The sequence below is a fragment of the Amblyraja radiata genome, chromosome 2 (genome assembly GCF_010909765.2).
Source record: "Amblyraja radiata isolate CabotCenter1 chromosome 2, sAmbRad1.1.pri, whole genome shotgun sequence".
Classification (NCBI taxonomy): Eukaryota; Metazoa; Chordata; class Chondrichthyes; order Rajiformes; family Rajidae; genus Amblyraja; species Amblyraja radiata.
The window spans coordinates 142,885,691-142,907,417 of record NC_045957.1 but is presented as its reverse complement, the minus strand read 5'-3'; the positions used below and the strand labels follow the sequence as shown (position 1 = coordinate 142,907,417).

At 44.9% G+C, this 21,727-nt stretch overlaps 1 protein-coding gene across 1 annotated transcript in view; it reads left to right on the top strand.

Moving 5' to 3' along the window:
* Positions 1 to 4,363: 4,363 nt before the first annotated feature.
* The window catches only part of slc9a3 (solute carrier family 9 member A3), a 178,351-nt gene continuing 160,987 nt past the window's right edge, over positions 4,364 to 21,727 (top strand). The window contains exon 1 of the mRNA XM_033016529.1: positions 4,364 to 4,731. Within this exon, the coding sequence (XP_032872420.1) occupies positions 4,485 to 4,731 (247 nt within the window). The 5' untranslated portion in view covers positions 4,364 to 4,484. The remainder of the gene's footprint in view (positions 4,732 to 21,727) is intronic.

Sequence of the window (21,727 nt, the reverse complement as noted above, 5' to 3'; positions counted from 1 at the left end):
GACAACAGAAGTCTTGTTGCGTTTGAGGCAGCAGAGGTCTGCAGCAGGGTGATGCCATCCGGTTCAACATCCGTAGGTGCCCGACCAAAAAAGGGCGCATGCTCCAAGCTGCGGCGCTGCTGCTGTCTCCGTTTGTTGTGGTTCACCCGACTGAGGTCAGTTGACGGGGCTCACCACGGGGAGGTCGACAACATGAGCCCCAACAACAGAAGTGAAAGTCAGGCAAAACCGGCTGATGTGGCATATGGGAAAGGGAATGGCAATACTAGGATTGGGAATATGATTGTATTGATAAAATGAGTCACATGACTGTACGGTAAGAAATATGTTACTTTTATGCTTGATTGTCAGAAAGATTCACAACTCGTGGAAGCTCATCATTAGAAACATAGAAAATAGGTGCAGGAGTAGGCCATTCAGCCCTTTGAGCCTGCACCGCCATTCAATATGATCATGGCTGATCATCCAACTCAGTATCCTGTACCTGCCTTCTCTCCATACCCCCTGATCCCTTTAGCCACAAGGGCCACATCTAACTCCCTCTTAAATATAGCCAATGAACTGGCCTCAACTACATTCTGTGGCAGAGAATTCCAGAGATTCACCACTCTCTGTATAAAAAATGTTTTCCTCATCTCAGTCCTAAAAGATTTCCCCCTTATCCTTAAACTGTGACCCCTTGTTCTGGACTTCCCCAACATCGGGAACAATCTTCCTGCATTTAGCCTGTCCAACCTCTTAAGAATTTTGTAAGTTTCTATAAGATCCCCCCTCAATCTTCTAGCGAGTACAAGCCGAGTCTATCCAGTCATTCTTCCAGTGCTGACATCCCAGGAATCAGTCTTTGTGTCTATCTTCCGTATGTACCAGCATCTGCAGTTCCTTTCTACACACCATTGACTCTTTCCTGGTTTTGTTCTATCATGGTCCTTCCCATTAGGGCCACACCTAACTCCCTCTAAAAATATAGCCAATGAACTGGCCTCAACTACCTTCTGTGGCAGGGAATTCACTCTCTGGGTGAAAAAAGAATTTCTCAAGCCAAGTACAAGCCGAGTCTATCCAATCTTTCTTCATGTGAAAGTCCTGACATCCCATGCCAGAAAAATGAGAGGTTTTGTTTGGTTTAGGAAAAATGGAATTCTGTAACTCACAGCTTGAAAGGCCATTAGAGGCAGAGACCCTTATCATGTTGAAAAAACATCTTGAATACTGAAAGTAGAGAAGCATACAAGGGTGGACTAAGACCTGGCACATGGCAGTAATTCAAAACTGTTTCTTTTTTGCCTTCCTTCAATGTCATAAGGTTTTATGATTTGATGAAAGGAGAAGCATGAGGCTCCTATCATGACAACATGACTTGCAATGCAATGGGCTAGTGTGAAAATGGCACTCGTCAGCTCTTGCTGAGACATCACAGATGTTGCTTTTGGAACTCGCCCGTCCCCCTCCCTGAAAATGATGAAGCGAGTCTGTGAAGAGAGGAAGACTGATGACCTTGAGGTATATTGGCATCAACCAAAACCCTGGGCTATTGATCTGAAAATGCGAATTTGAATCCCACGGCAGCAGATGGGAAATATAAGTTCAAGTGATTCATTAAAATATGGAATTAAAATCAATTATGTTCCTGGATTTCTGTAAACAAGCTGAGGAATGGCTAATGAAGTTTAATGCAGATATGTGTGAGGGGTTGGATCTTGGGAAGTCAAACCAGAGTAGGACCTTCACAGTGAATGGCAGGGCCCTGGGGAGTGTTGTAGGAGTTCCCTGAAAATTGCAACAGGTAGATAAGGTGGTGAAAAAGGCTTTTGGTACATTGCCGTTCATAAGTCAGGGTATTGAGTGTTGAAGTTGTGACATTATGTTACAGTTTTCGTCATCCCGCTAAGGAAAGGATGTTATGGAGTTGGACAGAGTGCAGAGATGATTTATGAGGATGCTGCCAGGATTTTAGAGCCTGAGCTATTGTGAAAGGATGGAGAGGCTGATACATTATGTGGGGAATAGATAAAGTGAATGCGTGTCTTTTACGCGAGGTGAGGAAATCAAGAACATAGGACATAGGTTTAAGGTGAGAGGGGCAAGATTTAATAGAAACCCAAGGGGCAACATTCTCACTCTGACGGTGGTTTCACTGCCAGAGGAGACTTCATAAATTCATGTCATAGGAGCAGAATTAGGCCATTCAGCCCTTTGAGTCTACTTCGCCATTCAATCATGGCTTATCTACCTTTCCCTCTCAACTCCATTCATAAGTTTAGAAGCTCATAGGTCATAGGAGCACAATTAGGCCATTCGGCCCATCAAGTCTACTCTGCCATTCAATCATTACTCATACTGATCCATCTTTCTCTCTCAACCCCATTCTCCTGCCTTCTCTCTGTAACCTTTGACACCCTTACTGATCAAGAAACTGCTAATCTCCACGTTAGAAAATCCCAATGACTTGGCCTCCACTGTCCACTGTGGCAATGAATTCCACAGATTCACTGTTTAAGAAGGAACTGCAGATGCTGGAAAATCGAAGGTAGACGAAAATGCTGGAGAAACTCAGTGGGTGCAGCAGCATCTGTGGAGCGAAGGAAATAGGCAAAATTTTGGGTCAAAACCCTTCTTCAGACTGAAGAAGGGTTGCGACCCAAAACATTGCATATTTCCTTCATTCCATAGATGCTGCCTCACCCGCTGAGTTTCTCCAGCATTTTTGTCTACCTTCCACAGATTCACTGCTCTCTGATGAAAGAAATTCCTCCTCATCTCCTTTGTAAATGTACAACCTTTTATTCTGAGGCTGTGCCCTCTGGTCCTAGATGCTCCCACCAATGGAAACATCCTCTCCACATCCACTCTATCCAGGCCTTTCAGTATTTGGTAAATTTCTGAGCTATCAATATTTCAAAGACGTTTCCTCAACTACGGCTTTGATAATGGCAAAAAAAACGTATACTTAAATTTTGGAAAAATGCATCTACCCCAACGCTTAAAATGCGGATCACAAGCATGTCTGAGACGCTTCATCTTGAAGATATGAGACTCGTCAGCAGGAAAATCAGAGCAATTTTTAAAGATATGGTCTCCTTTTATTGATTAATTACAGGTATAGTATGGTGCAACGCAACTCTGGAATTAAACCGATTCACGAACAAGGTGATGGGTGTGGTGAGAAATGAAGCAGGTATATCAACACATAAGGGTTTGTTTTCTCTCTTCTTTTTCCTTATTATTTTTGGTTTTTGTCTTCTTTCTCTTCTTTGGGCTTTCACTCGTTCACTCCTGGACTGCACTAGTCTAGCGGTTTACACATCACTATTTCTTTTTTGTTCTTTCTCTCTTGTTCTATTTTTCTCTTGTTAAATTTAAAATAGAAGATATACATTAAATGTATTTTGTCATACGCCGCGGGCTATACTCCTATACATTGCTTCTAATAAAAATACAAAAATAAAAAAGAAATTAAAAAAAAATTTTTTGGTAAGTTTCAATGAGGTCCCCCCTCCTCTTTCTAGAGGCCCAGTGGGAGAGGCGCTTGGAGAGAGGAATTTGGGCTAAATTTTGCCAAATATGATGAGCTTAGATAGGACAAGGGGTCACAGTTTAAGGATAAAGGGGAAATCCTTTAGGACTGAGACAAGGAGGGGGGGGGGGGGGGGGGGGGGGGGGGTGGAGGTCAAATAGACAGAAGCTGAGGAAAGAAATTTCAGAGTTTAAACTCTGTCTGTAACTCAGTTTACATAAACGATGAAACCAGACTGCATGTACAGGATCTATATGACTCAATGAATAGTTGTTGAGCAAGTTCATTTCTTCGTTTTTTTTCCTGACCTTTCACATTTCACCTTTGTGTTTAAATTAAGAAACATCTCCATTGCGATCTTCACATTAGCAAAGTCTCACAAAACATGATTTAATATAATGTTTTTTTTTTTTTACCGTGTTAACATTTTTTCGTTCGAATGCTCCGGGTTGGCTGCTTCTTACCAAGACTCCAGGCATGGTCGGAATTAGACTTGCGGCGGACAAAGTATTTGGAGAGTCATTCATTCTCCTGAAGGCAATGTCCTTTTTAAGTTAAAGGTAACCAGCGGGGAGAAAAAAACGTGGCGAGGGACAAGCTCAGGGAAACCACATTCTAGGATGCCCAGACAGCTGGGAGCTTGTGAAACATTAGTGTAGAGTTTAATTGAGACACACGTCGAAATCCGAACATCCAAGTCACCTCTTTTCGTTTGCCTCCTCCTCCCCGTCCCCTGGTGTTTCAATTAACTTGCAAATTGACTCTTTCCCCACCCACACCCCCTCCCCTTTCAGATTTAATTGGTCGAGTTTATAAATAGAGCGGCTGGCAGGACTGTTTGGAGTATTCGGAACCGGTTTCACTCGGGACTTGGTCAGAAGCAGCAACACACACACATAGTGACATACATATATATAACAGGCAGCCAGAGATAGAGTCACACACACACACACACTTGCGGAAGGAGATGGGGAGAGGACGGAGCAAGTTTGCGCCCAGCTGTGCGTTGCTGGCAGGGTTTGGGCTATTGCTCAGCTGCCCGATGGCTTGGACATCGGAGGAACATGTCCAGAGCGAACACGGCGAGTCTTATGGAGGCAATGAGACGGGAGGTCACGAGGATGGCTTTCACATTGTCTCCTTCCGCTGGGATCATGTACAATCCCCTTACGTTATCACCCTATGGATCCTGGTGGCTAGTTTGGCGAAGATAGGTGAGTGGTGGGACCTCGTCCACTGAGATCTTCCTGAGGTTTTTTGTTGTTTTATTTGGTGTTTTTGCTGTGAAACATTTTCTGTCTGTCTGGGCTACGATGGAATGTGTATTATTTCTTAACGTTAGACCCTCACTGCATACAATCCAGTAAATCTCGCCTTCCAACCTGACAGCATAAGGTTGTCCACCGTATGATGCTGTCATCTCAATACGCGGATCACAGAAGTGTCTTCAGGAGGGTAAAATGCGGATGGAATAGACACCGGGGCTCGGTGATGGTATAAACCTCGTGAACACATGATATACCAGGAGTTAAAGTGGGGGACATTTAACTGCAAGCGGAACGGAGAGAATGTGTTGAATCCAGGCTGCCTGTCACTTTAAATAGTTGACCTACTCTGGTCAAATGGTTCTATCTAGCACAAGACGCTTCGAGCCTTTGCGAATTGCACTCAGTTGAAGACGCGTATGGCAAGGTGATAACTTTAAACACGGGGCCAATTTTAATCATGTTCAAGTGAGTTTATTGTCATGTGTCCCTGTGTCCCTCATATAATCATGAGCGTTACAGTTAACTTTTGCACAATGTTTGTGAATAATAATAGACGGAGATATCCTACATTTATGTTTCCCGATAAGGAGAGACTAATGAAAGGCATTTGCATCTTCTGCTTGGGACTGCCTCAAGGCAATGAGCTCTTGACCAAAATAGACGGCACCCTTTGACGCTCAATTTCCAGATTCCTCCTTGAACTGGGTATTTGAAGGCGTCGGCGTCGACTCCCTTGAACCAATTTCCCTTCGCCTTCAGACTAACACGGTGACCATATCAACTGATCTTTGGGGGGCACATGCAATCATTCCCAGGTGTTAGAGAAACGCTAGAAGAATGTTTTATTATTGCTAACAATTTTTCTGACACAAATAAATGGAAAATGCTCATCTCACTAATCATTTCGTTATTACTCGCGTTGTGGAGCTGGAAGCCTTATAGTTCTCCATCCTGTACAACCAAGGAATTGCAGATGTCGGTTAATACCGAAAAAAGACACAAAGTGCTGGAGTAAGTCAGCAGGTCCGACAGTATCTCTGGAGAATATTGATAGTTGCCGTTTCGGGTCGAGTGAAGAAGGGTTTCGTCCCGAAACGCCACCTATCCATGTTCTCCAGAAATGCTGTCTCACCTGCTGACTTACTCCAGCACTTGGTGTCGTATTTATATCTCCCATCCTCTCCACGAGTCTTCCCAATGGTGGAACTTGCATGCAGCAGCTAACTTCTGTGCTGCCCGGTGTAGATTGCTTGTTCATTTCTACAATATTGCTTTGAATAAGTGGGACACCAACGGCGCATTTGGTCGAGTTGAGCTCTCAGTTCCGGCAGCCCGAGTTCAATTAAGATAGTTGATACCGCTTGTATGGGATTGTACATGAAAACTTACAAGAAGGCACCGCAGATGCTGGGAAGCGAAACAGAAAATGCTGCAATTATCAGCGGGTCCGATCGCTTTTAAGGGAAAATATAATTGGGTAATTTAGTGCCAGCGATATTCCATGCAATCACAAATTATTTTCTAAGTTATCTTGTTTTGTTGGTTTCCTTCCTAAAGAACTAGCATAGAAAATAGGTGCAGGAGTAGGCCATTCGGCCCTTCGAGCCTGCACCGCCATTCAATATGATCATGGCTGATCATCCAACTCAGTATCCTGTACCTGCCTTCTCTCCATACCCCCTGATCCCTTTAGCCACAAGGGCCACATCTAACTCCCTCTTAAATATAGCCAATGAACTGGCCTCAACTACGTTGTTAGAGAATTCCACAGATTCACCACTCTCTGTGAAATTTTTTTTCTCATCTCGGTCTTAAAAGACTTCCCCCTTATCCTTAAACTGTGACCCCTTGTTCTGGACTTCCCCAACATTGGGAACAATCTTCCTGCATCTAGCCTGTCCAACCCCTTAAGAATTTTGTAAGTTTCCATAAGATCCCCCCTCATTCTTCTAAATTCTAGCGAGTACAAGCCGAGTCTATCCAGTCTTTCTTCATATGAAAGTCCTGCCATCCCAGGAATCAGTCTGGTGAACCTTCTCTGTACTCCCTCTATGGCAAGAATGTCTTTCCTCAGATTAGGTGACCAAAACTGTACGCAATACTTCAGGTGTGGTCTCACCAAGACCCTGTACAACTGCAGTAGAACCTCCCTGCTCCTATACTCAAATCCTTGATTAACGTAACGTAACACGCAAGCCTAGGGAATAGAGCAGTGGTGTCATACAAGCCCTGTGCTTTGCAGGAAACGCAGTGGATGGCTTGATTGTAATCATGTAGTCTTTCCGCTGACTGGTGAATACGCAACAAAGGAGTGTTTCCACTAAAACCCCTGTACATGTCTCACTAAACAAAATTAAACTACGATGGCCAGCACACTCCTAGTATTCTTCAGAGGCTGAATCCAATCTGAGCATCAGATCTGTCTTTAGATGCTCCATGTAGCGAGTGTTTCATAGTCTGACTACCTAGATTTGGAGCCATGCGTTGAGTGCAGAAATTACAGTTGCCAAAGAGTAGGTTTGCAGTCAGTCGCAACATGGAACAGTGTTGCACAAGCAAAGGACCACAATTCTTGTGCCAAACATAATACCAAGACCATCTCTTAATTATCCACACATAATCCGTATCTTTCTATTCCCTGCGTATCCATGTGCCTATTCAAAAGTCTATCAAATTCCACAGTTGTATCTGTCGCAACCACTAACCCTGGCAGTGCATTCCAAACACTCGCCACCTTCTGTGTAAAAGAAAAAGTTATGACTCTTAAAATGTAAAAGGCTTGTGTGACTGACAAGTCTGTGTTTGGAGAAGGGTCTCAACCTGAAACATCACCCACTCATTCACTCCAGAAATGCTGCCTGTCCTGCTGAGTTACTCCAGCATTTTGTGTCTATCTTAAGCCTCTAGTTAAATATGCTTTTGTGAGAATGAATATTTTATTTGTCTTGTTTCCTTGGTAATCAAGACTGAGAAGGTAATGTACAAACTCATAAGCAGTGAGCCCATTGAAAAGGGTTCATCAATGGACCTGAAAGAATATGCCGCAGTCGTCATCGACTCCATAAAGAAATGTGTGGACGTGTGTGTGTGTGTGCCTGAAAAACATTGAGAGTCTTCCCCAAACAGAAGCCTTGGATCGACCAGGAGATTTGTAATCTGCTGAGGGCAAGATTTGTGTTATTTGGAATGGGTGATCCAGAGTCATACATCCAAATATGACCTGAAGGCCACCATCAGCATGAAAAGCAATTGTGGGCTAAGCTGGAGTCACAGATGGTCTTTTGACAGTGGTGGTAAGGCTTGCATGTTATCACCTCCTGCAAGGCAAAAACAGGTAGCGTAAGAGGCAAGGACACATCTCTTCCAATGAACTCAATCCCTATTATCCACACTTTGAAATGGAGAACAATGGCACACCTACATGATTCCCTGATAACCTTATGTATTTATGGTTGCTGAGGTTGCCATCAGAGCATCATTTAGGAGGTGTGAAGCGGCTTACAAAACTGGAGCAGAAGAAGCCTGATGTTACCTGTTCCAGAGTTGAGCCTGATCTTATGACTCTGACTGGAGTCTTCATGAGGCATCAATCAAAAGAGATGGGGCAGTGGGAGGTGAGGGTTGCTTGCCAAGGGGTAAACTTTGCACCTGTAGTCGGGATCGAACCCTGGGTCTCTGGTGCTGTAAGGCAGCAACTTAGAGTTTCTAAGAGTTTATTTATATTCTCTGCTCTCTTTTGTGCTATTCAGAAACTATCTTTAGATTTGTTCATAGACACAAAGCTGGAGTACCTCAGCGGGACAGGCAGCATCAGAACAAGGGGTCACAGTTTAAGGATAAGGGTGAAGTCTTTTAGGACCGAGATGAGACAAACATGTTTCACACAGAGAGTGGTGAATCTCTGGAATTCTCTGCCACAGAAGGTAGTTGAGGCCAGTTCATTGGCTATATTTAAGTGGGAGTTAGATGTGGCCCTTGTGGCTAAAGGGATCAGGGGATATGGAGAGAAGGCAGGTATGGGATACTGAGTTGGATGATCAGCCATGATCATATTGAATGGCGGTGCAGGCTCGAAGGGCCGAATGGCCTACTCCTGCACCTATTTTCTATGTTTCTATCTCTAGAGAGAAGGAATGGGTGACGTTTTGGGTCGAGACCCATCAGACTGGTTAGTGATAAGGGAAACACGAGATATAGACAATGATGAGTGAAGGGCCTGTCCCACTTGGGCGTCATTTGCACGTCACGAAGATGGCGCGCAAAGATTTTGTACATTCCAAAATCCTGGGGCGCCGCGCGCGTCATTGCCTACATCACCACACACATGCGTACCATGCATCGTAATGCGCGCACCATGCGCGCGCGTTGTGCATCGCGTCACGTAAATTACGCGCAAATGACGCCCAAGTGGGATAGGCCCTTAACTCCACGGGACCGTTGAATTCCATTGTCAACATGGCAGACCTAGAGAACGAGCTCTTTTGGAACAAGTTTCCATTGTTAAAATCCAATGTGGAAGCTGATTTTTCTTGGGAGCATCACCTAGTAACACAGTGGAGTAATGTGACACAAGGGGACCCTGAAGGTGTTTGCTGCTCCGCACGTCTGTATTTGATTCTTTTAACACACTGACTGGCTTTTCCATGGGAACAGCCCAGATAATAGGTTGACCTCAATTGCAAAGGGGGTCACTGGATAAAATAATAGCGGAAAAGTTTCTAATAAGGTTTAACTTCAGAGGCAGCAAACTAAAAATAGCTGTGCTTTTGAAAAATAAGTAAAATAAAAATTTGTATACATAAAATCATCTTCAGACATTTTAGAGCCATGCTCATGCAGCACAGAAAGAGGCCCTTCAGCCCAACTCGCCCATGCCGACCAAAATAGCCCATCTGAGTTTGTCCTGTTTGCCTGTCCCATATCCCTCTAAACCGTTTCTATCCATGTACCTGTGCAAATGTCTCTTAGATATTGTTATTGTATATGTCTCAACTACCTCTGGTGGCACATTCCATATACCTGTGGAAAAAAGTTGCCCCTTGGGTTCCTTTGAAATCAAGTTCAAGTTCAAGTGAGTTTATTGTCATGTGTCCCTGTATAGGACAATGAAATTCTTGCTTTGCTTAAGCACACAGAAAATAGTAGGCATTTACTACAAAAGAGATAAATGTGTCCATATACCATGATATAAATATATACACACATGAATAAATAAACTGATAAAGTGCAAATAGCAGAAAGTGGTTATTAATAATCAGAGTTTTGTCCGAGTCAGGTTTAATAGCCTGATGGCTGTGGGGAAGTAGCTATTCCTGAACCTGGTTGTTGCAGTCTTCAGGCTCCTGTACCTTCTACCTGAAGGTAGCAGGGAGATGAGTGTGTGGCCAGGATGGTGTGGGTCTTTGATGATACTGCCAGCCTTTTTGAGGCAGCGACTGCGATAAATCCCCTCGATGGAAGGAAGGTCAGAGCCGATGATGGACTGGGCAGTGTTTACTACTTTTTGTAGTCTTTTCCTCTCCAGGGCGCTCAAATTGCCGAACCAAGCCACGATGCAACCGGTCAGCATGCTCTCTACTGTGCACCTGTAGAAGTTAGAGAGAGTCTTCCTTGACAAACCGACTCTCCGTAATCTTCTCGGGAAGTAGAGGCGCTGATGAGCTTTTTTGATAATTGCGTTAGTGTTCTCGGACCAGGAAAGATCTTCAGAGATGTGCACGCCCAGGAATTTGAAGTTCTTGACCCTTTCAACCATCGACCCATTTATATAAATGGGGCTGTGGGTCCCCCTCCTACTCCTTCCAAAGTCCACAATCAGTTCCTTGGTTTTGCTGGTGTTGAGGGCCAGGTTATTGCGCTGGCACCATATGGACAGTTGCTCGATCTCCCTTCTATATTCTGACTCATCCCCATCAGTGATACGTCCCACAATAGTGGTGTCGTCAGCGAACTTGATGATGGAGTTCGCACTGTGGTTGGCTACGCAGTCATGGGTATAGAGTGAGTACAGCAGGGGGCTGAGTACGCAGCCTGAGGTGCTCCGGTGCTGATTGTTATCGAGGCTGACACATTTCCACCAATACGAACAGACTGTGGTCTGTGGATGAGGAAGTCGAGGATCCAGTTGCAGAGGGATGCGCAGAGACCCAGTTCTGCGAGTTTGGTAACCAGTTTGGAGGGGATGATTGTGTTGAATGCCGAGCTGTAATCGATGAATAACAGCCTGACATATGAGTTTTTGTTGTCCAAGTGGTCCAGTGAGGAGTGGAGGGCCAGCGAGATCGCATCCACCGTTGATCTGTTGTGGCGGTAAGCGAACTGCAGTGGGTCCAGGTTTCTGTCGATGTAGGAGTTGATTTGCTCCATGATCAACCTCTCAAAGCACTTCATCACCACCGGCTTTCCCCTCTCCCCAAAACAATCTTTCCCCTCTCACCTTAAACTTCTTCCCTCTTTCCTGATTCCTCTAGCCTGGGGGGACAAAAGGAGAGGAATCTGGGACAGTCACCATTTCTACTTCCCTCACCATTTTATACGCCTGAAAAAGATCACTACTCAATTTTCTGCATTCCAAGGAATAATCCACATATCTCAATGACTTTAATTTAAAAAAAGACTCTTCTTGCTTTCAATGGTGGAATTTAAAACCTAATGTGTATCTAAGCTACTTGGGTAAGGACAGATTGATTTATATTCCTCTTTCTAGGGGGGATTGAGGGGGGGATCTTATAGAAACATACAAAATTCTTAAGGGGTTGGACAGGCTAGATGCAGGAAGATTGTTCCCGATGTTGGGGAAGTCCATGACAAGGGGTCAGAGCTTACGGATGGAGGGGAAATCCTTTAGGATCTCGAAGGGCCGAATGGCCTACTCCTGCACCTAATTTCTATGTTTCTATTACTGCAATAAGATCTAAAGCTCAATTCAGCCAGAATTGCTGTTCCCAACTTGCGTCAGTGTAATAGGGAAAATGCATGAAAGACCTTGGGATGAGACTTGGATTATAGTGATGTTTCTTTCTCTTCCTATCCCCCTCAATTGCCTCCATCATAAAATGTGATGAAGCTAGTAAAAGGAGTCTTCAGTAAAGAATATAAACAAGAACTAGACTAAGTGGGACTTGTTGGGTCCCATATTCACACGGGAGGGCTGGTCCCCCAACGCAATATTCCACCGCTCCACCAAATCTAATATTGGTGGCCAATGTGGGGGGCTTTCTGGAGCGCTAGTATGGGTGTTGTGGGCCAAAGGGACTGGTTTCCAGAGGGCTAGTATGGGACATTGTGGTCCAAATGCAGCTCAGTCGCTCAGGCCTGGTGGGCTGGCAGCTCAGAAGCTGCCAGATATTCTGCCCAAAACAAGTGAGAGACTGAGAGAGAAGGGAGATAGGGTGGAGAATCAATTTTAGACATTTTTCTGCCGATCACAGCAATGAAGGAGGAAAGTCTATCCTGGATTTCACAGGGAGAAAATGAAGAGAGGGAGAAAAATACTGGGAGGAGGTTTAATACTTGCAGGGGGAATACTTACTGATGGGCCAAAGGGACTCTTTTTGGCAAAAGGGACTGGTTTCTCGGCTAATAGGGGCCTTGTGGGCCGAAATTAGTGGTTTCAGGCAGGCCGAACAACTCGCAATTCAGTTGATTCACAGCTTAGAATCAGTTGTGGCCTCTTCCTCGCCATCTTCCAGAGTGACTGAATCGCGCCCAGGCATCCGGGATTTTATAGTCCTATACAATACAATATTTATTGTCATTTGAACCTCAGTGAGGCTCAAACGAAACTCTGTTTCTACAGCCATACAAACAAAAACGATTCCTACAAGACACACAACCAATTTAATTCACACAAACATCCATCACAATGAACCTCCTCACTGTTATGGAAGGCAAAGTGTTTTTCTCTCCCCTGCTCTCCATTTTTCTCCCGATGTTGAAGCCCCCAGGCGGGCGATGGTAAGTCCCACGGCCATTAAAGCCACGCCGGGGGATGTACGGCCCAGCTCCATGTCGTTCCAACACCGCGTTGTGGGAGCTCCAGAAAGCGGTCTCCCACCCGGACCCGCGAGTTCCTGATATCACAGTCCACAGGCTGCAGCTGGAGCCTCCGGGGTTGGGCCGCAGCAGTGAGCCACCACTGCTCCCACGCTCCGAGGCTGGCCAGCCCCACGATGGTAAGTCCGCAGCTCCGCGACTGGAGCCCCCAGGTCGTTCCGATTGGAGGCCGCTCCACGGTGCTAGGCTCCAACGACAACGGGTCACCCGTGTAGGGAAGAGATTTTTTTAAGTTTCCCCCTCCCCCCTCCCCCCCCCCCGCTCCCCGCATAAACACAGTTAAAAACAGTATATTTAAAAAAAACACAATAAGTCCATTTAACTAGACAGAAAAAAAAGACAGAGGTAGGGATCATTATGCAGCGCATATTGTATAAATCAATATGCAGCGCAGACAGGAAGTGGTCAAGACGAAACTTTTAGTTATAGATATTGGCTCAGGAATTTTAACCTTACAGGAATTAGATGTAAATGAGCAACATTTTTTGCAAGGGGAAACCGGTAGAGGAAAATGTAGGGCTTTTTGAGGGGAGAGGAGACAGTTATGGAATGGTCAGGTGTGTAAACTAGAGCTCAAATGGGATGATGTACACGGAAAATGTAGAATATATCATTGTTAGCTGAGCGGAAGGGCCGGGAAGGGTCTCAATGCAAAATGTCATCCATTATTTCTCTCCAAAGGTGCTGTCTGTCCTGCTGAGTTACTCTAGCATTTCATCTAACACTGGAAGAGGAAGGAAGGTGGGGCTGTGGGAGTAAGATGCCAAAGTTGAAATCTACTTTGTTTTTTTAACTTATGAAATCCTTAGCCCATAAAGCACAAACTCATGACAGGAATACTATTAAGCAAATCTGGATCTCCTAATCTCTTGGATAATGGACAATTGTTTGAGCAATCCTTTGATATAGAACATTACACCATACGAGTTGGTGATATTTAATCTATGGGCTTTCCCACCATGTTCACCTGATAGCTGTTTTTACAGTATTATGACTTAAAACTAAGTGTCAGTAAAGTGATTGTATAAAGAACCCACATATACCCACCACCCTGTGTGTGAAAATGTTGTCCCAAAATCTTACGCCATAGTGGCACAGCAGAGTTGCTGCCTTGTAACGCTTACAGCGACAGAGACCCGGGCTTGATCCTGGCTACGGGTGCTGTCTGTACGGACTTTCTACGTTCTCCCCATGACCAGCGTGGGTTTTCACCGAGGACTATGCTTTCCTCCCAAATTCCAAAGACGTACAGGTTTGTATGTTAATTGGCTTGGTATAAATGTAAAATTTGTTCCTAGTGTAGGATAGTGTTAACGTGTGGGGTTTGCTAGTCAGTGTGGGCCAAATGGCCTGTTTCCTCGCTGTAACACTAATCTACTATTTGAAAAATTTGGCAGATCTGTATTGTCCAATATTTTTCATTCAGTTGACATGACCAGTGAGCTAGTTCTATATCGCGTAGTTCCTGGTGGTATCTTTGGGTAAATGCTGATTGCCATGTTATGGATTGATGACTGAAATTAAATGAATGTATGCAATATAAGTTTCGTGGATCTGAAAAACTTTGGAAAAGATAAAACTTTTTTCTTTGGTTTCTGATCATTTATTTAAATTAAGTCTCGTCTTTGTGCATTGTTGAAATATTTCAAAATTGTTTGAGAATCTGAGGGAAATTTATGATTGTTTTCCATATCTTTTCCCTTTCTTGCTATCAATGTCACAAAGGCGACTATTTTACACAATGCAGTATTCTGCAGGCTCCATAGATATGAAGTACCACATGATGTGTTTGTGGCATGGCAACAGATCTTTCCAAACCTTTTCCTAATTCCACGATATTCATGGCTTTTCCTAATTCCGTGATTTCCTAATTCATGGCTACAAAGCCTAAATTTAAAGGAGAAAATGCAAAGGAACAAGGAAAAAGGGGGCAATACAATGGCTCAGTGGTAGAGTTGCGGCCTTGCAGTACCAGAGACCTGGGTTCAATCCTGATTACGGATGCTGTCTATACGGAATTTGTACATTCTCCCTGTGACCACGTGGATTTTCCCTTGGTGCTCCGGGTTTCTCCCATACTCCACAGGTTTATAGGTTAATTTGGCTTTGGTAAAAATTGTATATTGTCCCAATTATGTAGGATAGTGCTGGTGTATGGGGATTGCTTGTCGGCGTGGACTCGGTGGGCCGAAGGGCCTGCTTCTATGCTATATCGCTAAACTGAGCAAGTAATGAAGAATATATATATATTTTAAAAATCTCACCCATGGGAAAACGGGAGTCGGATCCTCCATTCAATGTGGTCATCACAGGCTTAATCCTCAGACTTAAAAAAATTCTACCTCTTTAAATCCAGCCTCCTTAAAACCCAAGATGATTGCAGAAATCTGAGTGAAGAAATTCCAATACACATCAATTTAAATGACTTCTAAACTTGGCAACGATGTATTTTATTCAAAACTCAGCCACTGGAAATGGCTCAACATCTTCCTTATCTTGTGTAGTAGGGAGGAACTGCAGGTGTGGGTTTAAACCAAAGACGGGCACAAAAGGCTGGAGTAGCTCGGCAAGTTAGCATTTCTGGAGGAAATGAATAGGTGACTATTTGGGTTGAGACCCTTCTTTAGACTGAGTCGGGAAAGGGCAACGAGCGACATAAATAGATATATTCATTTCTGCTGAGTACCATCCATATCTCTCGTTCCCCTTTCTCCTGACTCCCAGGGTCTCGACCCAAAACAACACCCATTGATGTTCTCCAGAGATGCTGCCTGACCCACCCGCTGAGTTGCTCCAACTTTTTGTCTATCTTCCTTGTCTTGTTCCCTTGGGATCTTGAATGTTTCAATAAGATCATGCTCCAAGCATTTGTGACAATAGACAATAGGTGCAGGAGTAGGCCACTCGGCCCTTCGAGCCAGCACTGCCATTCGCTGTGATCATGGCTGATCATCCACAATCAGTACCCCATTCCTGCCTTCTCCCCATATCCCTTGACTCCGCTATCTTTAAGAGCTTAATCTAACTCTCTCTTGAAACCATTTATCTCTTGGATTCATACGACACAATACAGACCCTTTGGCCCTATAATCCTGTACTGACCACCATTCCCCTTTCCTCTAATCCTGTTTGATTCTCCCCATGTTCTCCTCAGTTCTATGCACATTCTCTCACTGGAGTATTAGGCTCAATTTTCAGTGACCAATAAATCTTCCAATGCACACATTTTTCGTATACGGGATTAGATGTAAGCAATTTGGGAAACGCATGCAGTTATGCCCCTGTCCCACTTAGGAAACCTGAACGGAAACCTCTGGAGACTTTGCGCCCCTCACAAGGTTTCCGTGCGGTTCCCGGAGGTTTTTGTCAGTCTTCCTACCTGCTTCCACTACCTGCAACCTCCGGGAACCGCACGGAAACCTTGTGGTGGGGCGCAAAGTCTCCAGAGGTTTCCGTTCAGGTTTCCTAAGTGGGACGGGCATTATAGAGAGAATGTGCAAACTCTATACAGACAGGACTGGAGGTCAGGACTGAACTAGAGTAATCATGCATCCCAGGAATTAGCCTATTGAATCTCACCTGCCCTGCTTCCATTATCCGTATATCCCTTTTAGATAAGGTGACCGCAACTGTACACGGCATTCCAGGTGTGGTCTTACCAACACCTGTCTATTGTAATAATACTCTATTTTTAAACCTCAACCTGCTTGCAGTAAAGGCCAAGATGGCATTTACCTTCCTACCTACATCCTGCACCAACATGCAAACTTTTTTTTCGTTTATGCACAAATATTCATAAATCCCTCTGCTCTCAACTCATTTGCTGTCTTTCTCCAATTAGGTTATCGTCTAATTGATTTTTTTTTTTTCCCCTACCAAAGTATATAATCTCGCACCTTCCCACGTTCCACTCCATTTGCCAAGGCTTGTTCCCACGCACACAATCTATCTGCGTTTGGTTGCGAGTCCAAATATCCTCACTGCAGCATGCCCTACCCCATCCACTTTGATGCCACCAGCACACTTGGAAAACTTGTTCTTTGGTTGTCAGCGAGCTGATTTGTGAGGTCAACCATACTTTGTTTTTGTGTTTTAACAATGCTGGGAATGCTGACGTCCAGCAGAGTATGAAGAAGGAGAATTATGATTTTGAAAGAAGCTGGAAGATAATCCTATTTGTTTGAGGGGTGAGGGAGGGGCATATGCTCAGCGATTGGATTGGGGAGAGATGGACCATTCTTTTCTTGCCACTGCAGAGGACACAGTTGGACTAGTTCGGGGTGATTAGTATGGGTGTTATGGGGAGAAGGCAGTAGAATGGGGAGAGATAGATCAGCAATGATTGGATGGCAGTGTAGACTTGATGGGCTGAATGGCCAAATTCTGCTCCTATCACTTATGGCTAGGCAAACTGAAATTTGGGATGAAGACTGGGAGCATTCTCTTCCACACTAACAAAAGGCAGTGTTTACTGGAGTTATTTGATTAAAAACTAGCTGCTGCATCTGAGGATCCCCCTTTACTGCTGGCCTCTGGGACTACTCTGAACATAATTACTTGGCAATCTATAATCTTCAGTTAAAAATGTTTTGTTCTGTTTAACATTAATGGTGTTTTTCTGTGACATTCTTAAATTTAGAAAATTACCCCAACCATTTTTACCGTATTGGCACGGTGGCGCAGTGATGGAGTTGCTGCCTTAGGGGCCTGTCCCACGGGCATGCGACCTGCATGCGGCAAGCGCGACCAAACCGGAAGCGGGGGCAGCGCAGAGGTCGAGTGATCCCCGTACAGGGCCTGTCCCACGGGCATGCGACCTGCATGCGGCGAGTTCGACCAAACCGGAAGCGGGGGCAGCGCGGAGGTCAAGTGATCCCCGTACAGGGCCTGTCCCACGGGCATGCGACCTGCATGCGACAAGCTCGACTAAACCGGAAGCGGGGGCCGCGCGGAGGTCGAGTGAGTGACGAAGGTTGAGCGAAATCCGCAGGAATTTCGTGCGTGACGTACGGCGTCCAGACACTGCGCACGCCCGTCAAGGCGGTGCGTACAGTGTCGAGGCGGCTGCGGGCCGGCAGGCCGTTGCCGCGCAGAATTTTTTTCGGAGCCCCGCGCGATGTCGGGACCAGCTCCGCACAACTCCATACGGCTCCGGCGATAGAAGTGGGACCGGCCCCGCAAGGCCGTACGGCTCAAGCGACCACGTTAGGTTGCACTTGCCGCATGCAGTCGCATGCTCGTGGGTCAGGCCCTTTACAGCGCCAGAGACCCGGGTTTGATCCTGACTTGTCTGTACAGAGTTTGTACAATCTCTCCGTATCCTGCGTGGGTTTTATCAAGGTGCTCCGGTTTCCTCCCACACACCAAAAGACGTACAGGTTTGTAGGTTAATTGGCTTGGTAAAATGTGAATTGTGTAGGATAATGTTGGTGTGCTGTTCCGCACAGACTCGGTGGGCTTAAGGGCCTGTTTCCGCGCTGTATATCTAATCCTAAACCAATTCTTCCATCTCTTTGTTAAGAAAGGAATTTTACAGTCTCTTTCATAACTTCACATTATTCCCACATGCTTTATAGATGATGATGATGAAGTAGTCACTTCATAATGAGTTACCACTGTATTTGACAATGCAGCAATCCCTGTACTGCTATCCAAGGTCAGTTTGAAGTGTCACCTAAACAACCATCATCTTTTGATTCCTAGGTAAAAGTTCCACCAACAATGCTGAAACAATGCACTGGATTGATGTAATCGTTTCATAGACTGAGAAAGCTTCACTTTCTCAAGGGGAACTGATGTACTGAAACATACGGCATGGAAACAAACCCTTCGTCCCACAGAGTCTACGTTGACCATTTCAACACCCAGTCACACTATTTCCATGTTACCCACTTTTGCATCAACTCCCTACACACTAAGGCAATTTACAGAGGCCAATAAAACTCCAAACCCATATATCTTTGGGATGCGGGAGGAAACTGGAGGTCACGTGGAACATGCAAACCCCACACAGATGGCGCCAGAGGTCAGGATTGAACCCTCGCCTCTGGTGGTGTCGGGCAGCAGCACTACCAGCTGTGCCATTGTGCTGCCCTTGACTATTAAGGGTAGCCTCCTCGGTCCTGTTGTAAGACTTCAGTGAAAGTTAATTGCACAGGATGCTTGTTGTTTTGGGGGAGAAAGCAAGAACAAAAAAATGTGAATGTTAGCAGTTTCAATCTTGCTGATCAGGTTTGCCCAGATTGTTTGGAATTTTGAAAATTTGTGCTTTTTGTCCTGCAAGTACGCAAGTATTGCAGCAATAGGAGCTGAATGTTCATCTTTCACTTGCGTTAACAAAGGTAATCAAATGTTCCCCATCTGCACAGCTATCCAGTTCCAAGTGGTAAAAACTAGAATGTAATGACAAGGATGTGATGTAGGTGTGCAAACATCAGGAGAATTGTAGCTATGTTATCAATGCCTCAAAAAGAACATACTTTACTAATATTCTTTGGCCCAACTTGCCGCTGCCAACCAAGATGGCCCATCGAGAGTAGTCCCACCTGCCAGTGTTTGGTCCATTATCTGTCTAAACTTTTTCCCTGTCCCAATGTCTTTTAAATGTTATCGTACCAGCCTCAGCTATCTCCTCTGACAGCTCGTTCCATATACTTACCACCCGCTGTGAGAAAACGTTACTATGATGCAATATGCCTGACAGAGGGGAGGAGATGCAGCATTGTTAAAATGCAAAGGTATAGCGGCACCTGCTGGCGTAAGGAAACCGCGGTCACGTGACTCGGGAGGGCCGCTTGTTTCGCGCGGTTTTCCACTTGCGCGCGTTAGTTCAGCGCTGACCACCGTTGTGGGCAGACGTGTCTGAAGAACCTGTATACTGGATGTCGAACTTGTGAATAAAGATCTGTTGAAAACTCCAGTAGTCGTGTCTCAGACCACTAAAAAGGGCCATTTTGAGAGTCGGTGATTTAAATCTGCTGCATTGCAAAGGGGAATGTGCTGATGAAGCATTGATTTCTTGTTTATTTCTGTGATTGTATGTAACTTTTGTATTCCACATTTAATCTTCAGACTATGTTCAATCTTCGAAAACATGGACATGGCCAAATATGTATCTTAAACTTGCTGAGTACAGGTTTTCCAGTGTCATACTGATTCAGCAATTTTTCATTGATGACGGAATCATGGAATGATAGGTTTAACTTGTAACTTATTTGCGCCACACAGGAGGAATGGTTTTTTACCGTTGTTATCCAGGTACTTGTTTTTTTTAGTCATGTTTAAAAATACAAATGCTCTGTGACCACTAGTTCTGTAGCCTGGGTCAGTCGTACAGTGAGAAAGCAGGCCTTTTGGCTATTGTGTTACATAGAAAATAGAAACATAGAAATAGGTGCAGGAGGAGGCCATTCGGCCCTTCAAGCAAGCACCGCCATTCATATAACCATATAACAATTGCAGCACGGAAACAGGCCATCTCGGCCCTTCTAGTCCGTGCCAAACACTTACTCTCACCTAGTCCCATCTACCTGCACTCAGACCATAACCCTCCATTCCTTTCCCGTCCATACACCTATCCAATTTATTTTTAAATGATAAAATCGAACCTGCCTCCACCACTTCCACTGGAAGCTCATTCCACACAGCTACCACTCTCTGAGTAAAGAAGTTCCTCATGTTTCCTCTAAACTTTTGTCCCTTAATTCTCAAGTCATGTCCTCTTGTTTGAATCTTCCCTACTCTCAATGGAAAAAGCTTATCCACGTCAACTCTGTCTATCCCCCTCAACATTTTAAAGACCTCTATCAAGTCCCCACTTAATCTTCTGTGCTCCAAAGAAAAAATTAAAATTAAATTTAAATTTCTTTATTTATATAGCACATTTTTAGTCAACTTGCATTGACCCCAAAGTGCTTCACATAATTACATCCACACACACAGGCAAAGGTGGGTGAAGTGTCTTGCCCAAGGACACAATGACAGTATGCACTCCAAGCGGGATTCGAACCAGCTACCTTCCGGTTGCCAGCCGTACACTTAGCCCATTGTGCCATCTGTCGTAAAGACCTAACTTGTTCAACCTTTCTCTGTAACTTAGTTGCTGAAACCCAGGCAACATTCTAGTAAATCTCTGTGCTCTCTCTATTTTGTTGACATCCTTCCTATAATTATGCGACCAAAATTGTCCACCATACTCCCGAATTGGCCTCACCAATGCCTTGTACAATTTTGACATTACATCCCAACTTCTATACTCAAGCAGGTTGCCGGCCAGCACCACGTCCCCCATGGCCGTGCAGCGCGCCATCTTGTCACCACTGCCGCTGGACCACGTGACTGACCATTCATTGTGATCATGGTTGATCGTCCCCAATCAATAACCCGTGCCTGCCTTCTCCCCATATCCCTTGTTGACCATCGATTCCTGTTCATACCTATCCCATTTTCCCCTTGCATCATTAACAATTCCCAGCCGCCCTTCTGTCTCTCAATTTCCCCTGCCATCTGCCCACACCAGGGGCAAATTAACTCTAGCTAACACGTTGTTGGCACCTGGGAGGAAATGGGAACAGCTGGGGAAAATCTGCACGGTCACCAGCAGAACGTGCAAACTCCACATATTCAGCACTCGAGGTCAAGTGCCTGAATCTAAGGGTGAGCAGCTGTGATGCACAAGTGTTGGTCAGGGCATCTGTTTTATGATGAATATCCCCTGACACTGATATCTGCACCCCAATGTTAAACGACTGTGCCCAAGTGCTCCATGGAGAAAAGCCAGTGTCAACCATTCTATTCTGCATTGCAGCGTAGCAGCAGACCTGTTCCCATTAATACTGTTGCCATTTCCCAACGGCAGCCCATGGTAACCATAGCAAATCCCTAGATC